The 20,463-nt window shown below is 40.3% G+C and overlaps 1 protein-coding gene across 10 annotated transcripts in view; it reads right to left on the reverse strand.

Annotated features, from left to right (window-relative positions):
* The window catches only part of col14a1b (collagen, type XIV, alpha 1b), a 292,249-nt gene that overhangs the window by 262,088 nt on the left and 9,698 nt on the right, over window positions 1-20,463 (reverse strand). For 9 of the 10 annotated variants that reach the window (XR_003983583.1, XM_030412518.1, XM_030412519.1 and 6 more), the window contains 2 exons: window positions 12,226-12,369; window positions 10,664-10,747 (listed from right to left, as the gene is read on the reverse strand). The exons of the other annotated variant lie outside the window; for it this stretch is intronic. Coding sequence is in view for 8 of the 9 variants with exons in the window: in XM_030412518.1 (XP_030268378.1) it covers window positions 10,664-10,747; window positions 12,226-12,369 (228 nt within the window). In the remaining variant the exon portion in view is untranslated. The remainder of the gene's footprint in view (window positions 1-10,663; window positions 10,748-12,225; window positions 12,370-20,463) is intronic. 10 annotated transcript variants of the gene reach the window in all.

Genomic DNA, 20,463 nt, shown 5'->3' on the forward strand with positions numbered 1-20,463 from the left:
ACATCCAAATCTACTCATAACAAGAAAAGCATCCACACAGCCAGATCATATCTAAAATTATCCTTGAAGAAAAAGCATGTCCAGCGTTTAGAATTTAGTAGCATCTAGCGATGTGTTTGTTTATTGAAACTAAAGGAATTCCCCTCATTTCAAACTCCTTTACAGTGGCCACAAAAATGAAAACAACATGAAAGGCCCTCTCTTGAGCAAATTGTCTGGTTTGTCTGTTCTGGGCTTCTTGTCTTGCTCACCAATTCACACACACACATTCATACACTGATGGCAGAGGCTGCCATGCAAGGTGCCAACCTGCTCACCAGGAGCAATTTGGGATTCAGTGTCTTTCCAAAGGACAAACTGACGTGCAGCTGGGGAATCTGGGGATTAAACTACCAACTTTCCGATTAGTGGACAACCTGCTCTACCTCCTGAGCCCCACCACCCTGTAGAAACATGGCGGTGCAACATGGAGGACTCAGAGGAAAAGGGCTCCCTCTTTAGATATGAAAGGCTCAAACACAACGCTTCCTAGTTTCAGGTGATTATAAACTGAAAACAAAGCTGTGAATATTATAGTCTATTGAAGCCAATAAATCCCTCTAAATCCTTCACACTGGACCATTACGACTGCACAGATTAGAGTGTATGGATTATGTTCCCGTTATAATACATTATCTAATAATATCATACAATAGAAATACATTTCTAATATCAGACTCATTCAGATCAACTTCCAAGGACAGATCAGAAAGCATAATTTCTTAAATCAGGAAACGAGTAACCAGGAGTGATCACATGTGATTCATGCTAAGAGGAGATTCTTAAATGTGTTTTTTTACACAGTCTGTGTCTTGAAAGATGTATTTAGATGAACATCTTAATGGGCATCATTTTAAACGTACCACAGTCTGGCTGGACCCAATCCCAATCCACCTCATTTAGACAGACTCTGTTCTCGCTTCTTGAGCTTATTTAAGGCACAATTCAGACCACACAACCAGCATGGAAGTGTCCTGATTATAAACACAGGAATCTAAAACACAGTCATCATGAACCAACAAAGAGGAGAAAACTGCCTCTGGATAAATACGGGGTTAGAAAAGTACACAATTCATTCTCCAGATAGTGGTGGAGACGCCTAAATGAACTGTCTGTGTGACTCAATCGCATGTCACACATGTCGCAGTTTGTCCTTTTCTATCTATCAAACACACACACACACACACACACACACACACACACACACACACACACACACACACATAACCCTGATGGGTGGAACAAGAGGTCCAAGCTCTGATTTCATTATTCCTGCCTGTCCTCTGCTGGCAAGGTCTAATTATCGGGGCCTGAAACAAATGGACCAGGAATTAGACCTCAATAAATGGGTCACATCAGTTCTGTTCACACACACACACACACACACACACACACCCCACACGCACACACGCACACACACACACACACACACACACACACACACACACACACAGACTGGTCTTGTGCTCAAAATCAAAGTGTCTGCCATTTAAAAGGTCACAAGTCCAATCTCTGAAACAAAGACTGAGTCGATGAATGTCAAGCTGGAAGGAAAAGTGTGAATTCACAACTTTAACTTTTCAACTCCTTTCTGTCCTTTCCTGTGAGTTCATCGACAGCGACACTGCAGGTTATTTGTAGAGGTAAAAAGAGGCAGCAAATCCATTCAGTACACATTTTCACATTTAAACAAGTGCTTATATCAAATCAGTGGGAATAATCTCCAGGCTATTCCTTCATTTATATCTCATTATGCTTAATGGCTGCACGTGTTCATTTACACCGCAGAGAACAGCTTTTGGACAGAAACTGTTTTTAAAAAAGCATTTTTTTTGCTGGTGTGTGCAGAAAGCTTCAAGGGCTAAAAGTTGGCAGCAGAGATTTCAGAACGTTGGTATTTTGTCTAAAAACTAAAACCCTAAAGGCAGCAAGTCAACACTGATATCACGAAGAAGAGAATACCAAACTGTTTAATGACAATAATTTAAAGGTCGCTGTCCGGTTACAACACCCAGGTCCTCCCACTGGCACTCGTAAATCTTACAATAGTCTGCACTCACTGCTGCATGACTACACAACAATTATATAACTTAAACAAAAGAGAAGATGGAAAAATGTTCACTGATAGATACCTAGCTGCTGAAAGTTTCAAGTCGATGCATGTGATCTTTACATTGCCAAACTAAAAGCTGCCTGAACAAGGGGGAACATCGACAGTCATATAATCTAAAAAGTGATATTTTATATTTAAAAGAGATAATCAGTGTTGTGAAACACGTGGGATGTATAGTTATAAAAACACCTTTAGCTAACCTTTATCTTATATAATCATAAAGACATTTGCTGCACATAGAGTCGGTTCAGGAATGTAAGAACACACACACACACACACATACTTTCCAGTGTCGATTTTGTGCACCGGTGAGTAGACAAGACAGTGATGTAACTCAGACTGACAGCCTTGAGACAAATACAAACAGCGTGTGCCAATTCAGACGGATCATTGAACCGGGCCCCTGAATGATTTGGATTCCAACTGTGTAAGATAGTGTATCAGGATATAAGAGCGATATAAGAAAGACAAAGCTCAGAACGTAGTGTTACACAAGCAAGCCCACACCTGCCTTCCTGCTGCTCTGCTGCCAAAACGATGCCCTGAAATGTAACACTGAGCGCAGCAGCAAGATTGTAAAATCCTGACACAGATCAATGCAGAGCTCAGGTTTTCAGAGTCTGCTACTTCTTGCAGCTTCTTGTTTGAGCAAGGCGGTAATGACACACTAAATGACATGAGTAAAATATTAAACGATTCTTCACTCAGATTAAAACCCTGCTGTTGGAACAACGGTTTAAATGTTGACAGGAGCTATTTCTGAGGTGCCCACATACACACCTACCAACACACCTACCAACCAAAAGTGTTGTCAAGAATTCAGTATTTAGGATCTAAACAAAAACAGGTCTTAAACCACAAGGGCCAAACCTCTTCCAACTCAGAACAGTGTGTCAGTCAAACTTAACTCAAAACAACCATCGACAAACTTGTGGCCCTTTACACATTAAACGCTGCCATGGCAACTGGCGTGAGTCACACTGTTATTTTATCCTTAGATACACATTAACTGGATGTAGGTGAGTCTGTACCTGTGTGTGTCTCCACTGAGAATATAACAAGCTTGAATAAAAAAGAGCAGGAAAGTGCCAGAAAAACTATGTGAATTCAGATGGATATACTTTAATTATAGCAACATGCACGAGTGTACTAATTAAATATTGTGTTTTACAACCATTACAACTCAAATCTGTAAAAAGTCTAAAATGTGTGTTATGTGTTGATAGTTCATGTGATGAAATGCCAAAGCACAAGTGCTGACGTTCACACTGCCACACCAGATAGTTTGACCAAGTTTGAGGACTACTGCTGTAGTGCACTGGATTATTTTCACAATATAATAACTACAGGCAACTACAGGCAACCGTTCTTAGGCCTCCGCGTCGTCCATTAACTCCTGTTTATGGACACCTCGTCGGGCATTATCCCTTACTTATCCCGTAAAGAAGATCTGATGTAACTCTCCCTCCTGCCATTCTCTGGGGGGACAAGCCCCGACAAAAAAGCCCGGCCTGACTGTTACAAGAGATTTAGAGGCTTGGTGTGTCATTAGACTTCTCAGGAGGGAGCATCCCATTACAGATGTTTCACCGCTAAAATACATCCTGGAGGGTCGTTCTGCCACAAACACGTACTGATAGATACGTGATGATTAAATGGCAGCTGTGTGCTGTGGACTGTGACTTACTGCTGCAGCTTCATCCAGCTTCATTCAGCTCTAATGTCACTGTTGCTAAAAGTTTATTTCATTAAAATCCAATCAGTATAAATTCCACTAAAAAGCGCCTTCAACAACGCAAACAGCTGTATAACAATGTTTTTTACAGGACGCACAGATACAAAAATAGCATCCGTAACCCATCAGAGCGATCCTGAAAACATGTAAGACCTTTTAGATGATTTATGGGAGTTGAATTAGCAAGAAATGTAAAGCTCAAATTTGTAAAATAGTTAACAGTCAAGTCTCATTCCCAACTCCTCACAAACACTGGCGCTTTTAGTTTCATCGCAATGTACTACATGCTGTTCTTCATCTCCGTCTATCGTTAACACTTCAGAAAAGAAGATACAGCAACCAGCACTCAGACAGGTGGACAGAAGAGCAAACAGGAGGACACACAAGTGTTATGTGCTGACCTGTAGGGACACCCGCCGATAGGTAAGTTGTAGTGCTCTCATGTCCAATTACACTCCATATCTACCACACAACGGAGGACAGATGGCAGAGAATTGAACAAACATTGTGTTTGATGAGCAGGAAGACAGGGAGCTGCAGACGCCACAGCAATGTAAACTCTGCATCAGAGCGCTGGCTCAAATAAAACACTGTCTATTGTAATAAAGGTTAACAGACCAGCATCCTGTTGGACAAAACTTTAACACTATCGCTGTCTGGCAGCTCATCTGGCTGGCAGTCAATATCTTCAACTTCCCTCAAGATATTTCAGAAAAGGATAAACCCTTGATCTGCCAACATACATTCAGAGTGAAAATCTCAGGATTCAGAATCTCCCAAAAAATGCTTTGTACGTCATCGATCACACTTTTGACAGATTTGGGCTTGTTTTTGCTTTCTGCTTTTGCTTGCTTGCTTTTATTATTTGCACTCCTATATATCTGTAATATATCGATGGTAGAGATGGTAGGAGAAGTGGGTTACGCCATTTGATAACACCACAAAACTGGGCCACCATTGGAATCCACTGTAACTGCTGTGAACTTAAGCTAATTACAGCTGTGATCTACTGTGAAGGTGCACGCTTCAAACATTTCAGAGCTACTTTTCAAGCCTACAGAGTAAGTATTTAACACTCTGGTACAAGTATTCCTTTAAGACATAAAGTGTAGAGCCTGGCAGCTTTCCAAACAAGTTGGCCCTGTAAGTATCTTGGTGGCCTGCAGAGACAAGCGTGCAGAAAATCAGACATGAACAACACCACCAGCAGACAAACAAGCGGCCAAATCTTCAGACTGACAGCCATACAGACAGGCAGGCAGGCAGGCAGGCAGGCAGGCAGGCAGGCAGAAAGGCAGGCAGCTGTTAAAGGTCTGATCAGCAGCAAGGCAGCAGCCCAAGAACAGGCCTGTGAGGCTATAGCTGTGGTATTCAGCAAGTGTGGGCAAGGAGGACTGTCAGCTCTGAGTACAGAAAAAGCAGACGGTGTGAGGTGAAGCTGTAGGAAGGAAAAGAGAAAGAGGTGGAAGGAAGGCACAAAATTGGTGCTGAGAGGGCAGGGAGTGAAAATTGAGATACATAAGAAGAAGAGATGTAATACAGGAGGAGAAGGGGGGCAGCAGAATATCTCATCATGATAACCAACATTTTAATACAACTCTGAGGGGAGTGTGAATAATTGAATTTAATATTTTAATTGAAAAATGTTCCATATTTTCATCAAATGTGATTTATATTCTTATTATCTCCAGGAGTTCCATATCTGCACAGTACAGATTACAGTTGGAAGAAGGAAGAAAGAAAGAAGACAGATACATCATCTATTCTTCTTCTAGAGCCAGGACAAACAGGTAAATATACCTCTAGTATCAATGACTGTTTTCATATCGTCAAGGGAGTGAATTTCCTAATATTAAACCTCAGACTGGTGTTGAAACGATAGTTCAGGTATCATGGCAACAAAAAGGACAAAAGACAGCAGGGAGGAAATAAAAATGAAATTTTGGAAGAAATACATTCGTCTAAGTCATCAGATATTTCACTTTGATACACAGAATGATTTTATATATGTCATGAAGATTCAATAAGGAGGGAAAGAAAAGGAAGACTGAGAGAATGAAAAATAAAACTATATAGTGTCAAAAGCCGAGGGATGGAAGACAGTAATCAGAAAAAGCAGTTCACACAAAGACAGCAGTTATGAGAAAAAAGCAGAGAGCTGATGAAATAAGAGAGCTGGAGGGGATGACGATGGAGTTGTGTTGATGGACTGTGTGTCTGTGTGTTTGTTTATGTGTGTGTGTGTGTATGTGTGTGTGTGTCAGGGGGTTGGTTCAATAAGACAAGCTGAGAAGGTGGTGGCGGGGAGTAGTGGATATAAAATAGCAAAGTGTTTTATCACTGGTTGGCTCCCATTTCCCCCATCTGTCCCCCATAGCCTGCAGCCAGTTACAGCAATTTGGACAAATAGCAGGAGACACACACACACACACACACACACACACACACACACACACACACACACACACACAGTGTAGTTTATAGTGTAAACTATAGAATCAGCAACATTTTCTACTCTTCAGCGACCACAAGTAACTTCAAAAATCATGAAACTGAAATCTTCAAAGGTCCAACACACCACACATAACTATTTCCACCAAAACAGACTTTGTAGTCTTAAGACCAAAAAGGATAATATATTAAACAACCTTGTATATAGATGATAGTTTAAACAGTCACATAACTGACCGACCATTTAACTGCACTATAAAACTGACCGATGGATCACTCACCACCAAAACAGAATCAATCAGAAATGTCTCGGTTCTGTTTTCTTTTTTGCTAATTTATGCTACAAATTGCACAGAAAGAACAAAGACTTCAAGGAGTTGTCGGATGGATGCTGAGGGAAAAACAGACACTTTGTTCAGTGGCTCCGCAATAAAACCTGATGAATCTGTGGGTGAACTAGCTTTCACTCATTACATGCTGCTGGATAATCATAACATCTGGTCATGTGTATTTCTCCAGCTCACAAGTGACATCAACAGTCCTAATTACAGGTGTGGAAATTAAATCTTGAATCATGTAAATTATTTCTATTGCAGGGAAGCATCAGAGCATCTAGATCTTAGTCTGTGTATCTAATTAACTTTGAAGAAATGTGACGGCACATAAATGAAAAAGTCTTTCTCATCAGTGTTTGTATTGACGGGTACAGAGTCGTTCCCGACTCGCACACATAAACACAAACACCAGCTACGAAGCAACTAGTGTTTAAAAGATTTGTTGACTTGCTTACTGACAAAACATTGATTGACTGGATTCAGATAATTACCTTTTTTTGAAAGTGAGAAGTTCTCTTTTTTGTCCGTATGTTAATCAGAAAAAAAGAAAGAAAAAGAAATCACATCATTTTGGGCTTTGCCAACTTTTAATATACCAAACAAACTTATTTAAACCTGAAGTCTCCTCTCTGTTTCCTCCCTCCCTCCTTCCTTTACTCACACTAAAAATTTAAGAGATTTTTTTCCGACACTGGCCAAAAGGCGACTGTCACTGACTGAGTCCAGGCAGAAGCCAGGCGACGTGACACACAGACACACACAGTTACTATGTTGGTCCCAGTCAGACCTCGCTCTGACTCTCACACTAATGGCCTGCCACCTGCTGTGACAGCTTCTGCTGCTGGACTTCTTTATATCTATATGAAACTCATAAAATGGAGGAGACAGCTGGAGTGGAGCCAAGCCAGAAATAAGCATAAAACAGAAAGACGAGAGAAAGTTTTACACACTAGATTTCCCTCCGAGTGAATTATGTAACAGGTTCCACAACTGTGATTCCTAAAAGTTATAGTGATAACTGAAAAAAGTGATAAAAGTATTTGTAATTAATTGCATTGTGTTTCTACACGAGTTAACTTATACCTGAACACATAACTGCTGTTTTGAAACCAAAAACTAATTACTAAAAATACTGCTGATAATCTACTTTTGTTTTGAAAAGTGCATCTATTCAAACCAACAATATATCTACAGTTGTTTTTTATGACAAACACAGACAAACAACCTTAATAGAAGTTTTTGCCATTTCTCGATGTGTTACATTTGTGTTCATGTGACTGTTTGCTAACATTTGCACAAATCGAGCCACATTCTCTATTGAGGTTGAGGAAGAAATGCAGATTTTTGAGGCAGAAGTCGAGCCCTTCAATTATGTGTGAATGTAACTTCTAAAATAACAACTCTTTCCTTTGGTTTGTTTATTTTAAGTGTAGAGAGTTCCATCTGCAGAAAATGCATATTAAATATCTTTGAAAATATAGTTATCAGACTGTTAAAGACTGACATGAAGCAGCAGATTCAGAAAGAAGAAACGGCAGAGGTAATCTTCCAACACCCGAGCAGCAATAAAGAGTCAAAAAAGGGACTTTTATTGATGCCGTAGCTGTAATTATCTCAGAGTTTTGGATCAGATCCTTTTTGATTCACTGCTGGCTTCCTCCTCCTCCTCCTCCTCCTCCTCCTCCCTCCCTCCCTCCTTCCCTCTAGTCTGCCATCATTCTCTCTGCTTTGACTCGACTTGAGCAGCAAGTGCAAACACAGCCGGCGAAGTCTAGCACCCATTTTAAAACATCTGTTGTGAGAGTTCTCACAGAGAAATGGCTGACATCAGATCTGTCACAATTTCAGTGTCTCTCGAACATCTTGAACATCAGTAAAGTGTTAACGTACAGAAGAAGCTGCCTCCAGTCTGTACGTAATGTGAGCAATGAAGAAAGGATGTTTAATTAAAGGCTAAGAATGAGAAAAATTAAGTAATTCCTTCTTTCAGCGCTGCTGCTTCAGATTTGTTTTCTTTCCTAAAGAACGACCAAATTCCATCCATTTAATTATTTATCAATTTCCTTGTGTGTTGAGAACCGAAACACGTCTTTAATCATCTTACATGTAAGTTTGCTGTTTCCACACCCAAACTCCCCAATGAGAGAAGTAAGTTTCATCAAATCTCGAGTCAGATTCTGCCACTCTCAGATACCACGTCAGAAACTGGGTGATTGCATGAAACCTTGGACAGGATTAAACTGACCCCAGGACATCAGAGTTGACTCATACTGCGGTTTAGTAATTTCAGGTGGATGCTGAGAAAATTCATAACAGGTCTGTAAAGTTTTTACAGTCTGGAGGAAAAGGAATCACCAATCACCAAACCTCTCCTGGCAAGGTCTGGTACTACTGAGGGAAGAATAAAATCCCCATTTAGAGAATCCAGACTGTAATTACGTGAGAAGTGCTGAAGTGATGAAGTGAAATGAGATTTGCAGGGAGGAGAAAGTTCTGCTGCAAAAGTAGTTCTTCTTTCTTTCTCATTCTGAACAGACGAAAACACAAATTTCATCAAAAGGAAAAATCTAAACACACCGCAGCGAATACGTGACTACAGTTAAAGACATACAGTTGGGATGAGGCTGATTGAGATGCACTAGTAAGTAGATTTAGATACCAAAAAAAGATTTGAATTGCTGAGTATTTATCCTATTGTGACGGATTTCAGAGCAGAAGCTGTAATTTAGGTTGGAGATGGCGGCTAACCGTCTGCCAGAAATTTCATTCACACCATCATTAACACCATTCCTCCATTTCAAGGCTTCAAAACACAACACCACTCACACAAAGGGACACATCAAACTTTTGAAAGCTGCAAAGGAACACGGCTCAACATCAGGTTTCTCCCAACAAAACACAGGGAGGTAAACGTCCTCTTGTTTGCAACAAGATGTTTATTGAATTCTTTTCCGCTTTGATGGAAACGCCAGTGAAAATATGATCACAGCAAAGTGTTTCCAATATTTTGTCCACCACTCCAAACATTCAAAGGGGAACAAAACATAGGAAAGAACTTTTAATACAACAGTAACACACAAAACACATACAAAATAATCTAACTGCTGTCACTCTACTCTTTGTAAAGCTTTCAGAATCCAAACCACAACTGGAACACAAATACATGTGCAGTCCAGTGTTGCTGTGGTTTGTAATATGAAGGAGACGAACACAGTAAGGAGATTTCGGCTTACCTGGTTGTTTCCTCGTTTCCTGTGTTTTCCTTGTGGGATCTGATTGTCCACCTCAGCATGGGCGCTACAATCACTTTCAAAATTACAATAGTCTTGTTTACCACACTCGTCTCTCCACTCATTTCCTGATTGTTGCAGCCTCTCGCTTCAACTCCTGTTTTTTTGTGGCATTTCATTTCCTTTCCATCCGTTTTCTATGGAGTGACGCTCAATGATAATCGCTGTGTTAGAGCAGGAGTATTACATTCACAGGCCTTCTTCCTTCTTCAAATGTGAGAGGATGGTAATGATAACGCATTATCAAATGGAAGTGTTTCCAAAAAGGACCAACAGAAGAGGAGAAGCTTTCTTTGATTTGCGGGGTGAATCAAGTTCGTTCCTCACTAGCAGCCGTCTGTGACGAAACTCGCAGGCTTATTCAGCTTCCACTTACCTTGTTTTGTTGTGGCACAGTTTTTTTTTCTCAGTCTGAGAAAGGTCAGTGTATTAAAATTGATCCTTTGAAAACTTTCTTTAGATTTCGTCACAAAAAGGCGGTGTCTGCATTCAGGAGCGCTGAGAACAGAGACAGTCTCCTCTGATTTAAAAGGAAAAAAGTCTTCTTTGTTAGAGGAAAATGTTCTTATTTTTCCTTTTCTAAATTGCTCTTGAAGGATGGCAGGTTTTCTTCCTCAAAACAGACGGATGTGTCAATTTTTCCCATTTCAGTCTGTCTGTTCACCTGTCTTGCCTCCTGTTTCCCTGCTGGGGATCTTACCTTCTGAGATCTCGTTGTTCTCCGCGGTGACACCGCTGTCTCGTGTCCTCTGAGACTGAACCATCGCGATGCCTGATCGCTGAGCTGGAAGAAATAACACATAATGTAAGAATCTACATTAATGAACTGCCAGGATGTATGTTTATCAATGAATCAATAAACTAACAAGCAGAATTAACAACAAGAAAACAGATCAGATCAAAAATGCTAAAATCACAAGAATAGAATCGACAAGAATAGACACCTTAAACAACGATAACAAATTAGACAATATGAGAGTATCTAAGCTTTAATGTGGGAAACAAGCCAAGTGGCAGAAACTGAACAACAACATCAAAACCTTCCTTACTTTGATCAATTAGACACAGTGTGATTAAAGTTTAAGTCCTGATGAGCCTGAGGATGTCAATGAATAAGTACTGACAGTTTCTGCTTATATTCGAGTACACTCATTATTTTAAGTTGGCACACAACCTTAATATCAATCACTGATGACACCAGCTCCGCCTCGACTTGAAACTTGACTACTGGTGGAAAGTTTTTTGTAGTATCCAACTCTGCACAAACAGCAGCAACGACTGTAGCTGTTTAATTGCAGAACATCATCACTCACATTTATTTCTCATACGAGCTGCTACAGTGTTTTTCACTCAGTGGTGCATCAACAACAAAACCTTTGTCAGCACAGGACATCGTGCAGCTGAGGACAATAATATTCTGACTTAGTCTTGAAGAGTAGCATGGTATTCTAAAAGCTCAGTCAAAGGGTTTTTCCAACCTGACTTGTATACATGTCTGGAGAAAACACTCAGCATCTGTTTATTTCTGCAATAAAGCTCCTGTGTAAAAGGACTGTGTGTAGTACTTCTGTGTTCCTGAAGCGCATTACGATAAATAAATATCAGCAGGTTGCTGAATGTGAGAGACTGAAACTAAGTAAACATCTCACTTGGCATATTTTTGTATTCACACCACAGCAGTGAGCTGAGGCGTACTGTTGTTGTTGTTGCTGTTTGAATTCTTTCCTGCTTTGTCTTGTGTCTTGCACTCGATCGTCGACAAACCACAGAGCTTAAACAACATTAGCCAAATACACAGCAGATGTGCCACTGAAGGACAGAGGTCAACATCAAGGCAGAGCAGACACACACAGAGTACAGAAAGCACTGCTGTGTTGCTCTCTCCAGGTTCAAACTTTCTAGTGTATTGCTCTCTCAGCCACACCCCAATCATCTATGTCACAGCAGGTATTCTGACAATCACAGCTGATGAAAACGCCCGCTGTGACATCACTGATTGGAGCCAGAAGTGCAGCTTGTTGTCACACAGAGACCAGATCAGTTGCAATGTATTTCCTGTGTGACTCAATGTGACTTCAGGTCATTGCAGTTCAGTTAATTTTACATCTACAACTTTTAATCATACAGTGATTCTTCTGTGAAATCCTCACATCTGAAGACAGCCTGAGCATTTCTGGAACAACTGGCAGCATCGATCTCACCCGGCTAATCACTCATCAGTTTATATCAGAGTCATATTACTGAGGGTTGAACGTCTCTTACCTTCATGTTTGGCCTGAAGTGGTTTGCTCTGTTGTTGTCCACTGACCGCAAATATCTTAAAGTTGTATTCTTTCAAGGGGTCAAAGTCTCCGATGACCAGCTTTGCGTCCTGCTTCGAAACCTGAACCTCCTTCTGCTCTCCATCTGTTCCAGGGTAAGAGAAGAACAAACCACTTTTGATTACAGAAAAGAAGCAAATCACTCTGTGGGATTGTCTGTGGCGGGACTGACAAAGAAACGGGCTGAAAGTTTATTTTTGTTCTTCTATTGTGTCTTCATGTTTGAGCATTTAAAATGACTCTTGGACAACGCTTGGACATCAGATAACTTCTGACTTTGCTGCAGTGATGTCTGGTACCCTGTGACATCACTGTTGGGTTTAGTTACAGGTACAACAGAGTGCACACCTGACCACACCCAGGCTCGTAACTTCCAACCAGAGAGCAGTAAAAAGCCTGGTGTTAACTTACTGTTTAAAGGACAACGCTGGCTTTTCTTTCTTTTTAATATCAATAAAAACCCTGAAGAGACCAAAACCAACAATGAACCCATCCTGTTAACTGCCTGTAATGAGGGAACATGTCACCCTGTCCAAAAGTACGGCTTTGTCAAGTGTTTTTTTAAACAGTTTTTCGACAACAAAAGAGCTCTGGGCACTGAAGAGTAAAATGGAAGGATGTTAGAAGGAAACATTCATTGCTGCTTTTGGTCTCATCAGGAGAGCTGCTGTTTAAAGTAAAGAGAGAAATGAACACCAACCTTCTGCTTAAAAATACTTGGAAGCACATGGACACAAAGCTTATACCTTTCTCCTTGCAATTACAAAAAGCTGCTTCAGGGTAATTTTCTGGTGTCATTTAAAAAGTGACAATCAGCAAAATCCATGTAATAATGTTCAAGTAATTTGATACAGGCATTTGCTACACCTGTTTGAGAAAGAGTGCAACAACAAAACCTTTTACTCCTGCAGACTGAACTCCTTCCATCACTTCAGCAGATTACTTTTGTAGTACGGAAATCAATCGGAGAGAAATCCACACTGGGATTACACTCTGGGATTAAGTGTTTTTAACACCTGGCCTGCAACAACAACACAAAGATCAACATGAAGAAAAGCCAAAGGAGACAGACTCTAAAGTGATGGAATACTGAGAGAGCGTTAGGAAGAGAGACCGAGTATATTCTAACAAATCTGACTGCAGTGATATTAGTATTGAGTGGCTAAATCGTACGTGGGTCCTTGACTACATCCCAAACTTGTTCCAACACGTTAATATCTATTAGAGTGTGAACAAGTTGGGCTCAAGGACACTTTCAACAGAGCAGATTAAGTTCTGATAGAGGTGCTTCTGATGTCATCAATGACCTTCAGTTACTGAACAGTCCATCAACCCACTGTACCAGATCATCATTAAACATGTGAACTGTACATACTCACTCTCTCTGCATTCTCAAATTGCCTCAAACTATTTCCAAATATGTTAAAAAAATCTTCAGTTGTATTTGTCAACTGCCCAGAAAAGAAAAGCAACATACCCTCGGCCCTCCGGCACCACAAACTGAGCAGAGGAAAGATTAAGGTTATTAATGCCTGAGGTGACGACGGCTCGTCTCAGCAGCAAAGACCAGAGGGAAATCAAGTAAGAACAACCAGGAAAAGGTAACAACCAAGAAGATGAACAAAATATAAAAACCTAATAAATCAATGACATTAAAGATATGTATTCAGAATCTAATCCTGCCAAATGTGCCTTGCTGGAGGTTTGGCAGAAGTCAGCAGTTTACAGATTGACTGAGAAGCGTAGGTCTCTAATTCCTGGCTTTCAGAGAGAGTCTATCATGTCCACATATATTGACTGAGCAGTCCCTGATCACTGCATGTAAATCAGTTTAAGAGTTTGTGATGAAAGGAAAGAAAAAAAAAATCCTTATTTGCTTTTCGGTGCAATTAAATTCAATTTGTCATTTTGCCTCCTGCTCAGTTCTTTTCCTTTTGCTGCTGCTGCAGAACAAACGTTCCAGTTGGGATCATTAAATCTTCCTAAATTGTCAGTCGTCAAAGCCAATTTCTTTATGTCAAGATGACTGATTCAAAAATCTATCCTCCACCATCTGTTCCTGCCTTTCAGCACAAAACCAACATGCTCTTCCACTTTATAGAGCAGGAGTTCCACTTTTGACTCTTTAATAAAAAAGACTCAAAAATGTTGACACAGCACACGTAAATGAAAGAATAGTTTGCTTTTGCATTCTGGAAGTACAAACTTTAATGCACACGTTCCATATGACAGAGGGTGAGTCAAGACTCCAACCAGAAAATATCTCAATGGAACAATCCAGCAAAAACTCTGCGCTGATAAGGAAAATCATCTACAGCTCCGTCACTGCTTTTCCACCTTCATCACACTCGTGCTGATAGCACTGGCCTGCAGCGAGAAGATGATCACCCCCCTCATTCACCTCCCTCAGTCGGCCCAGGAGGCAAGCAGCCTTCTCTGCACTTCCAGTCACTTTTTAAAGTCTTTTTTCTCCTTTTCTTTAACACGAAGCACTACCCAAAGGCAACATGTTGCAAAGCGAGCTGTGTGGGCATGTCTCAGAAATGAGGCCATCGTGCTTTGGTGAAAATGTCAAGCCAATTTAAATATCTGTAAGAATATGAAACAGACGGTAAAGTTTCTGAGCATATGTGAGGATAAAGTGCTTGTTACTGCTGGACTGAAAAGCATTTAAATTATGTGGCAGGAGAGAGAGACTTCCCTGTGGTGCTGTCTTTGTACAGAAAAAGAAAACACGTTTTTTCTACACTGATGCAAACCTTGAACGTCTATGAACCAGAGCAACATGTCTTTATTCTTTGAAAGGAGCCGTAGATGATCAGGTTCTGTGTGGATCTGTCACAATCCCGCTGCTATACCTTCAATCTATCTACGTCCAGCATCCTTCTTTCCATTTACTCTCTCTCCATGCCTCTCCAGCTCCGTCTTTCATCCTGCCCTCTAGCATCTCCCTCTTTTTATATTCCTGTGTCATTCTCTCCATCCATTCGACTCTCCCTCGCAGTGTCAGGGGACGGCTGCCTGTGCTTACTGCATCTTATCTGACATTTTCTCCATTACTGTGATCAAACAGACGGCAAAGCAATACCAAAAGCTACAGGTTTACTCTGCCGCTGGCTGAAGGCTGCGCTTGTAGCAGAGGTTGAATTCACCTTCAAACTTCAGGCCACAAGGGACTGGTGCATCTGGCATAGTGCAGGTAAATAGAAAAATAAAGAGGTTTGAGCCTGAATCTCTGGTAAAATGCTTCGTTTAAAGGCAGTATAATCGTAATAACAATGTCTCAAAACAAGAATGACACGCAGGAGAACCCAATCCAATATCAAATAAAACATATTCAAATACTCTTGATCTGGATGACAAACCAACCAACAATTACAACCTACAAACAAACAGACAAAGGTGATAACATAACCTCTGTGGATGAGACACAAAACATTGTCAGCACTTCCAAAAAGATCATTTCTTACTTTCAATACCATTTACAAATTATTCATTGTCAGCAAGAAAGGACTTGACCAGATCCAAGCCAGGTGTGACTCTGATCGATATGCACACCTCAGATTCTACAATGGAAACAGTCTTCTCTTTGTTTAAACAGCTATATCAAGCTGTAGCCTGCTTTGTTCACTCTATTTGCTTTGTTGTTACATTATTGTATTCTGCTGTTCTTCCTCACAGCATATAAACATCTGATTGCAGCACAGAGATTATTTTGTCCTGTAAATACGGTAAATAATTAACCTGACTACATTTTGTTAAAACATTTCTGAATTAATAAATCATTTTCCTGGCAGCATTTGTTCAGTGTATTTTTTGCATATTTTTCTGGAGATAGTTTTTGCCTTTTGTTCTACGCACCTGATATCATGTTGGAATGTGAACACTCAACCTTAAAGCACCAAGTGAAAAAAAGCTCAGAAATCAAAGTCTCTGTTCAATTCTATTGACTGTACGAGGTTAGAAACTGAGTTTTGTAATGCAGTCAGCCGACAGCTCCCGACCAACAACACACACAACAGACATCAGTTGAAAGTTTGACTTATTGCCATATCTGACTGACAGTGGTGGTGATGCAAGGATCAGGTTGATGCACCTGTCAATCCAAAATACATGCCCCAACAGATTCTTTTCTGGAGGCCTTAATACCTCCTGCTCTGTGCAGTTTTTGACCACTAGTGATGCTGTAAATGCTCCTGCACATTCACAAGGCGGCATACTGAGGGCTTTAATACATTTCAATAGAAAGTAGCAGTAATTTGCCATATACAGTATGAAGCACTGCACCATTAAAAGATGAAAAAACACATTTAAAATCAATGAATGCCCTGATTAAATGCACTGATGGAGAAGTCATCAGTAGTTCTTCCACAATAGCAAAAAATCGGTTGAATGATGATGAAAATTCACTGTTAAAGTCGCAGCATACATACTGGATAAATTAAGGATAAATTATTCCTCCCTGTCTTTCTTTCTGTCTCAGTGAAGAAATTCCCATCAAAACATTCTTAACCCGTCTTTATTTCACAGTGTAATTTTCCTTTATTGTGCCGAGCTTCTCATTTCTAGTGAGAGAAATAAAAGTGAAATTTAACTATATCTCCTTAAACCCACTGAGGGATCCCCGAAGGGCCTTACAACTTACTCTGGGAATCTTTTTAACTGTGCTATAATTACGAGTCCTAACAGAATGAATTCTTGAAGCTTTCCATCATGACAGTAACAGAAGTAAAGGCCAGTTTTACAGCAGTACATGCAGCTGCACCCTTTCCAACTGCAATAAAATATCTCTTTGCACTGCCTTGTGTTTCTCTGTGGGAAAAATAACCAGAAGACACAGGAAAGAATTGAAGGAAGAAGAGAAATGATAAGAAGATCCTGTCTGTCCTGCCTACAGATCAAACCTACAGTACTCCTGTAAGGCGATGGCGAATCAAGATGATAACAGACTGATTATTTGAAATATTGCATCATAACGATAAAAAAGTGAGGAATGGCCACAAATGTGTTTGGATCTTCAAAGCACTTCATGTCGGTATCTATTTTCTCTGAGTGCAATAACGTCCCGGGCATACCAGCACGATCACTACACCGTCTCTATCGTTTGTGCCTTTTTTCTGTATCCATTTTTAACTTGTAAATGCAAATGAGCACAACCTAAAATTAACCTAAATCGTGAGGAAGTGTTGCCATGTACCTGTCAGTAATGTAGAGTGAAACTGAGCAGTGTTAAATTTGACCACACAGGCTTTGAAATCCAGTGATTTTATATTATTGAAATAAAACAGTAGGTGCAGCTGTCATAGCCCCCTGAACAACCTGCAACAACACTGGAAATATTTACAGCATACGTCTCCAGCTGCTACCAGTTGTGGCCTATATGTTGAAAATAACTGTCTCCAATAGAGTTTTTACTTTGCAGTTCAGTGACATTTAGAAAGAGTCCCACCTCTTTGATGCCATGTTATAAGAAACCCTTAAATCACAACCCTTCTATCTAAACTGGTGGAAGTTAAATACCCTGATTATACTGCTGTTGTTATGAAAAGGTCATAAAAGAAATGGATAATTACAATGTTAGGTTTTCACTAAACATTCAATAAGAGCTCCCCTGACGTCACACGATGCACTTTATAAATTAATCACACTATAATTACAATACGACACTAAATGAAAGCTTATTGCCTTGCATCGCAACCACAAACAATAAACACGTCTGCAGTGCACCTGTTTTCACTCACTGCAATAAAAAACTTGGCCACAGTTTTCCAGTGAATAATACCCCTTATGATGTTAATCACAGAGCAGACTATCAACTGTACACATACCCTCACTTATAACTATCATTACAGTCCCTCTATGAATTAATTTCTTAAAACAATATAATCAACATAATGTCATGGTTGTTTAGTGAAGAATCCAGACAAACAGCAGCCAAGAACCGTTTCTACGTGGCTGAACTCACTGAGTCGAAGCATTAAAGCTGACTGTGATGGTGAACGCCTACAAGGATTTGTGGAGTCAGTTTACACTCAGTTAGCAGTTTATTACATTCACCTGGCTAAAACCCACACACAGGCTAACCCTTCAAATACATCCTGCCTTATCATGACAGTTCTGTAAAAAAAAAAAAAAAAAATCCATTTCACAGGAAATAAGAACAGAGTACTTTGATGTTCCCTTTTTCTTCATTTTTAACTCCATGTCCCATCTTTATAGTCTCAACCAACATTAAAAGAATCTCAACAATAACAACTGAAGAGTCTTTCTTTCCCTCTTATATCCCGCTCCCTCACTTTCTCGTGTGCAGTAAGACAAGTGAGCTCAAGCTTTTCCTCGTCAGGAATTCAGACCTGGGCTCGAGCAGTGTCAGGCCAGCCTCACGCACGTGTGTAGCTGTTACGATATTGTCAGTGCCCTTAAATTCAGGTTTGAGTGGGTATGTTTGCTGCTTATTCCCTTGGTAACGCGTCACATTGCTGCTTTTAATAATTGTCACAGTCTCGCAGTATATGAGACAGACTGGTTTTGAACTGCTCATTCATCAAAAGCTTTAAAAGAATATGAATTTTAATGTTTTGAATATAACTATATTGTTTCTGCAGTAGCCAAAGTAATGTTTACAACAGCGAATTCTTAATAAACTCAATAATATCTCAGTGGAAACAAACCTTAAATGTCAGTAAAACAAATAATAATACATCAAAATAATGAGTGAAGTTTAGAGAGATGAAGAACACAGACATCAGTCAGTCTCAGTCCTCCTCTCTCTACTGACGTGATTCACTGCAGCAGTTACTGCTGGCAGAAAAGTTTACAAGACTTTGCCAACATTTTTCAGATACTGTGGCACGACAGGCTAAGCCAAACAGTTTTGAGTACACAGCTTGTCTATAACTTGTTTGCAATTAGCCAAGCTAACGTGCTAAGCATGTGTAAAACAGCAGTGGTGCATGAGAGACCGCAGACACAGCAAATATCACTTTCCACCTGTTTACATGTTGATGCTTGTTGAACAGGTGAAATGATGAAGTATTTTACACTAAAAGGTTTTGCCACACTGAGTGGAGGCTGCAACAACATGATAATACATTAAACCAAAACATTAAAACGTACAAATAAAAGAACTGTTTGTGTTGGAGTTCATCACAACAAGGATGTTAAATAATTTAACACCTGGGCTCAGGTGATAGCACGTTCCAGTACCCATCTCTACTCTCCACCCAGGCTGAGCTCCACACTGACATGCTGAGCAAACACCAACGTTCAGCGCTGTTATGTATTTTTACAAACTTGTTGAATAAATCAAAAGGTGTCAGTCATGCTGCCATTCATCCACAGGTTTCCACAGTGGACACTGAACTGCCTTGGCATTAGTTATATCACATTCTGTGTGTGGTTACGTGTCTTGTTATCTCGAGAGTGAATTATGAGCGAGCATGCAGGTGAAGCCTTGATTTGTTCTCCCTTAGGGGGAGCGGTCCAACTACTGCGCTCCTCTGTGCATAACTAACATTTTTGTCCTCCCAGTTAAAGACACACACCGTACAGTTAACATGATTTGTGAACTGACACAAACTGTATTAACCTACATCCTGTGTGCCATTTTACAACAAATCCCTTCATGTGGTCCAGGCATCACATCAACACAACACTTTTAACTACAAGTACTGATGAAGGCTTGCTTTAATGAGGCTTGCTTTAATGATGCTTCATCCTGTGGCAATTACTGCAAGGAGCCCTTGAGCATCGCACTAAACAACCAATCCATCACAGACAGTGTACCGCTCAGCCTCCAGGTGTGAGTGTGGGTAACTGTGTGAACACCAGGTACCACTATACCAGAGAAAATTCTGAATTAGTTTATAGACATCCCAGGGTACACCAAGTTTTAACACAGAATTCTCAAACTGACGAAGTCCAAGAGGATTCTGACAGAAGCTCACACTGGAGGCAATCAGTCCCCCAAATTACAACTAAATCTGTAAACATTTTACAGTCTGGAGTGAAACAGAACCTGCCTTCCCTCCATCTTAAAGGTGCAATATCTAAACTCCCAACAAACAGGGGCAGAGTTACTGCTAACGACTGCCAACTGTTTTCTTTTTGTACATCCATGACTGCTAGCTACTGTAAGCTTGTTAGCTCAGTTAGCCGTGCAGCTAGCCGGACTACCAGG

The sequence above is a fragment of the Sparus aurata genome, chromosome 3 (assembly GCF_900880675.1).
Source record: "Sparus aurata chromosome 3, fSpaAur1.1, whole genome shotgun sequence".
NCBI lineage: Eukaryota > Metazoa > Chordata > Actinopteri > Spariformes > Sparidae > Sparus > Sparus aurata.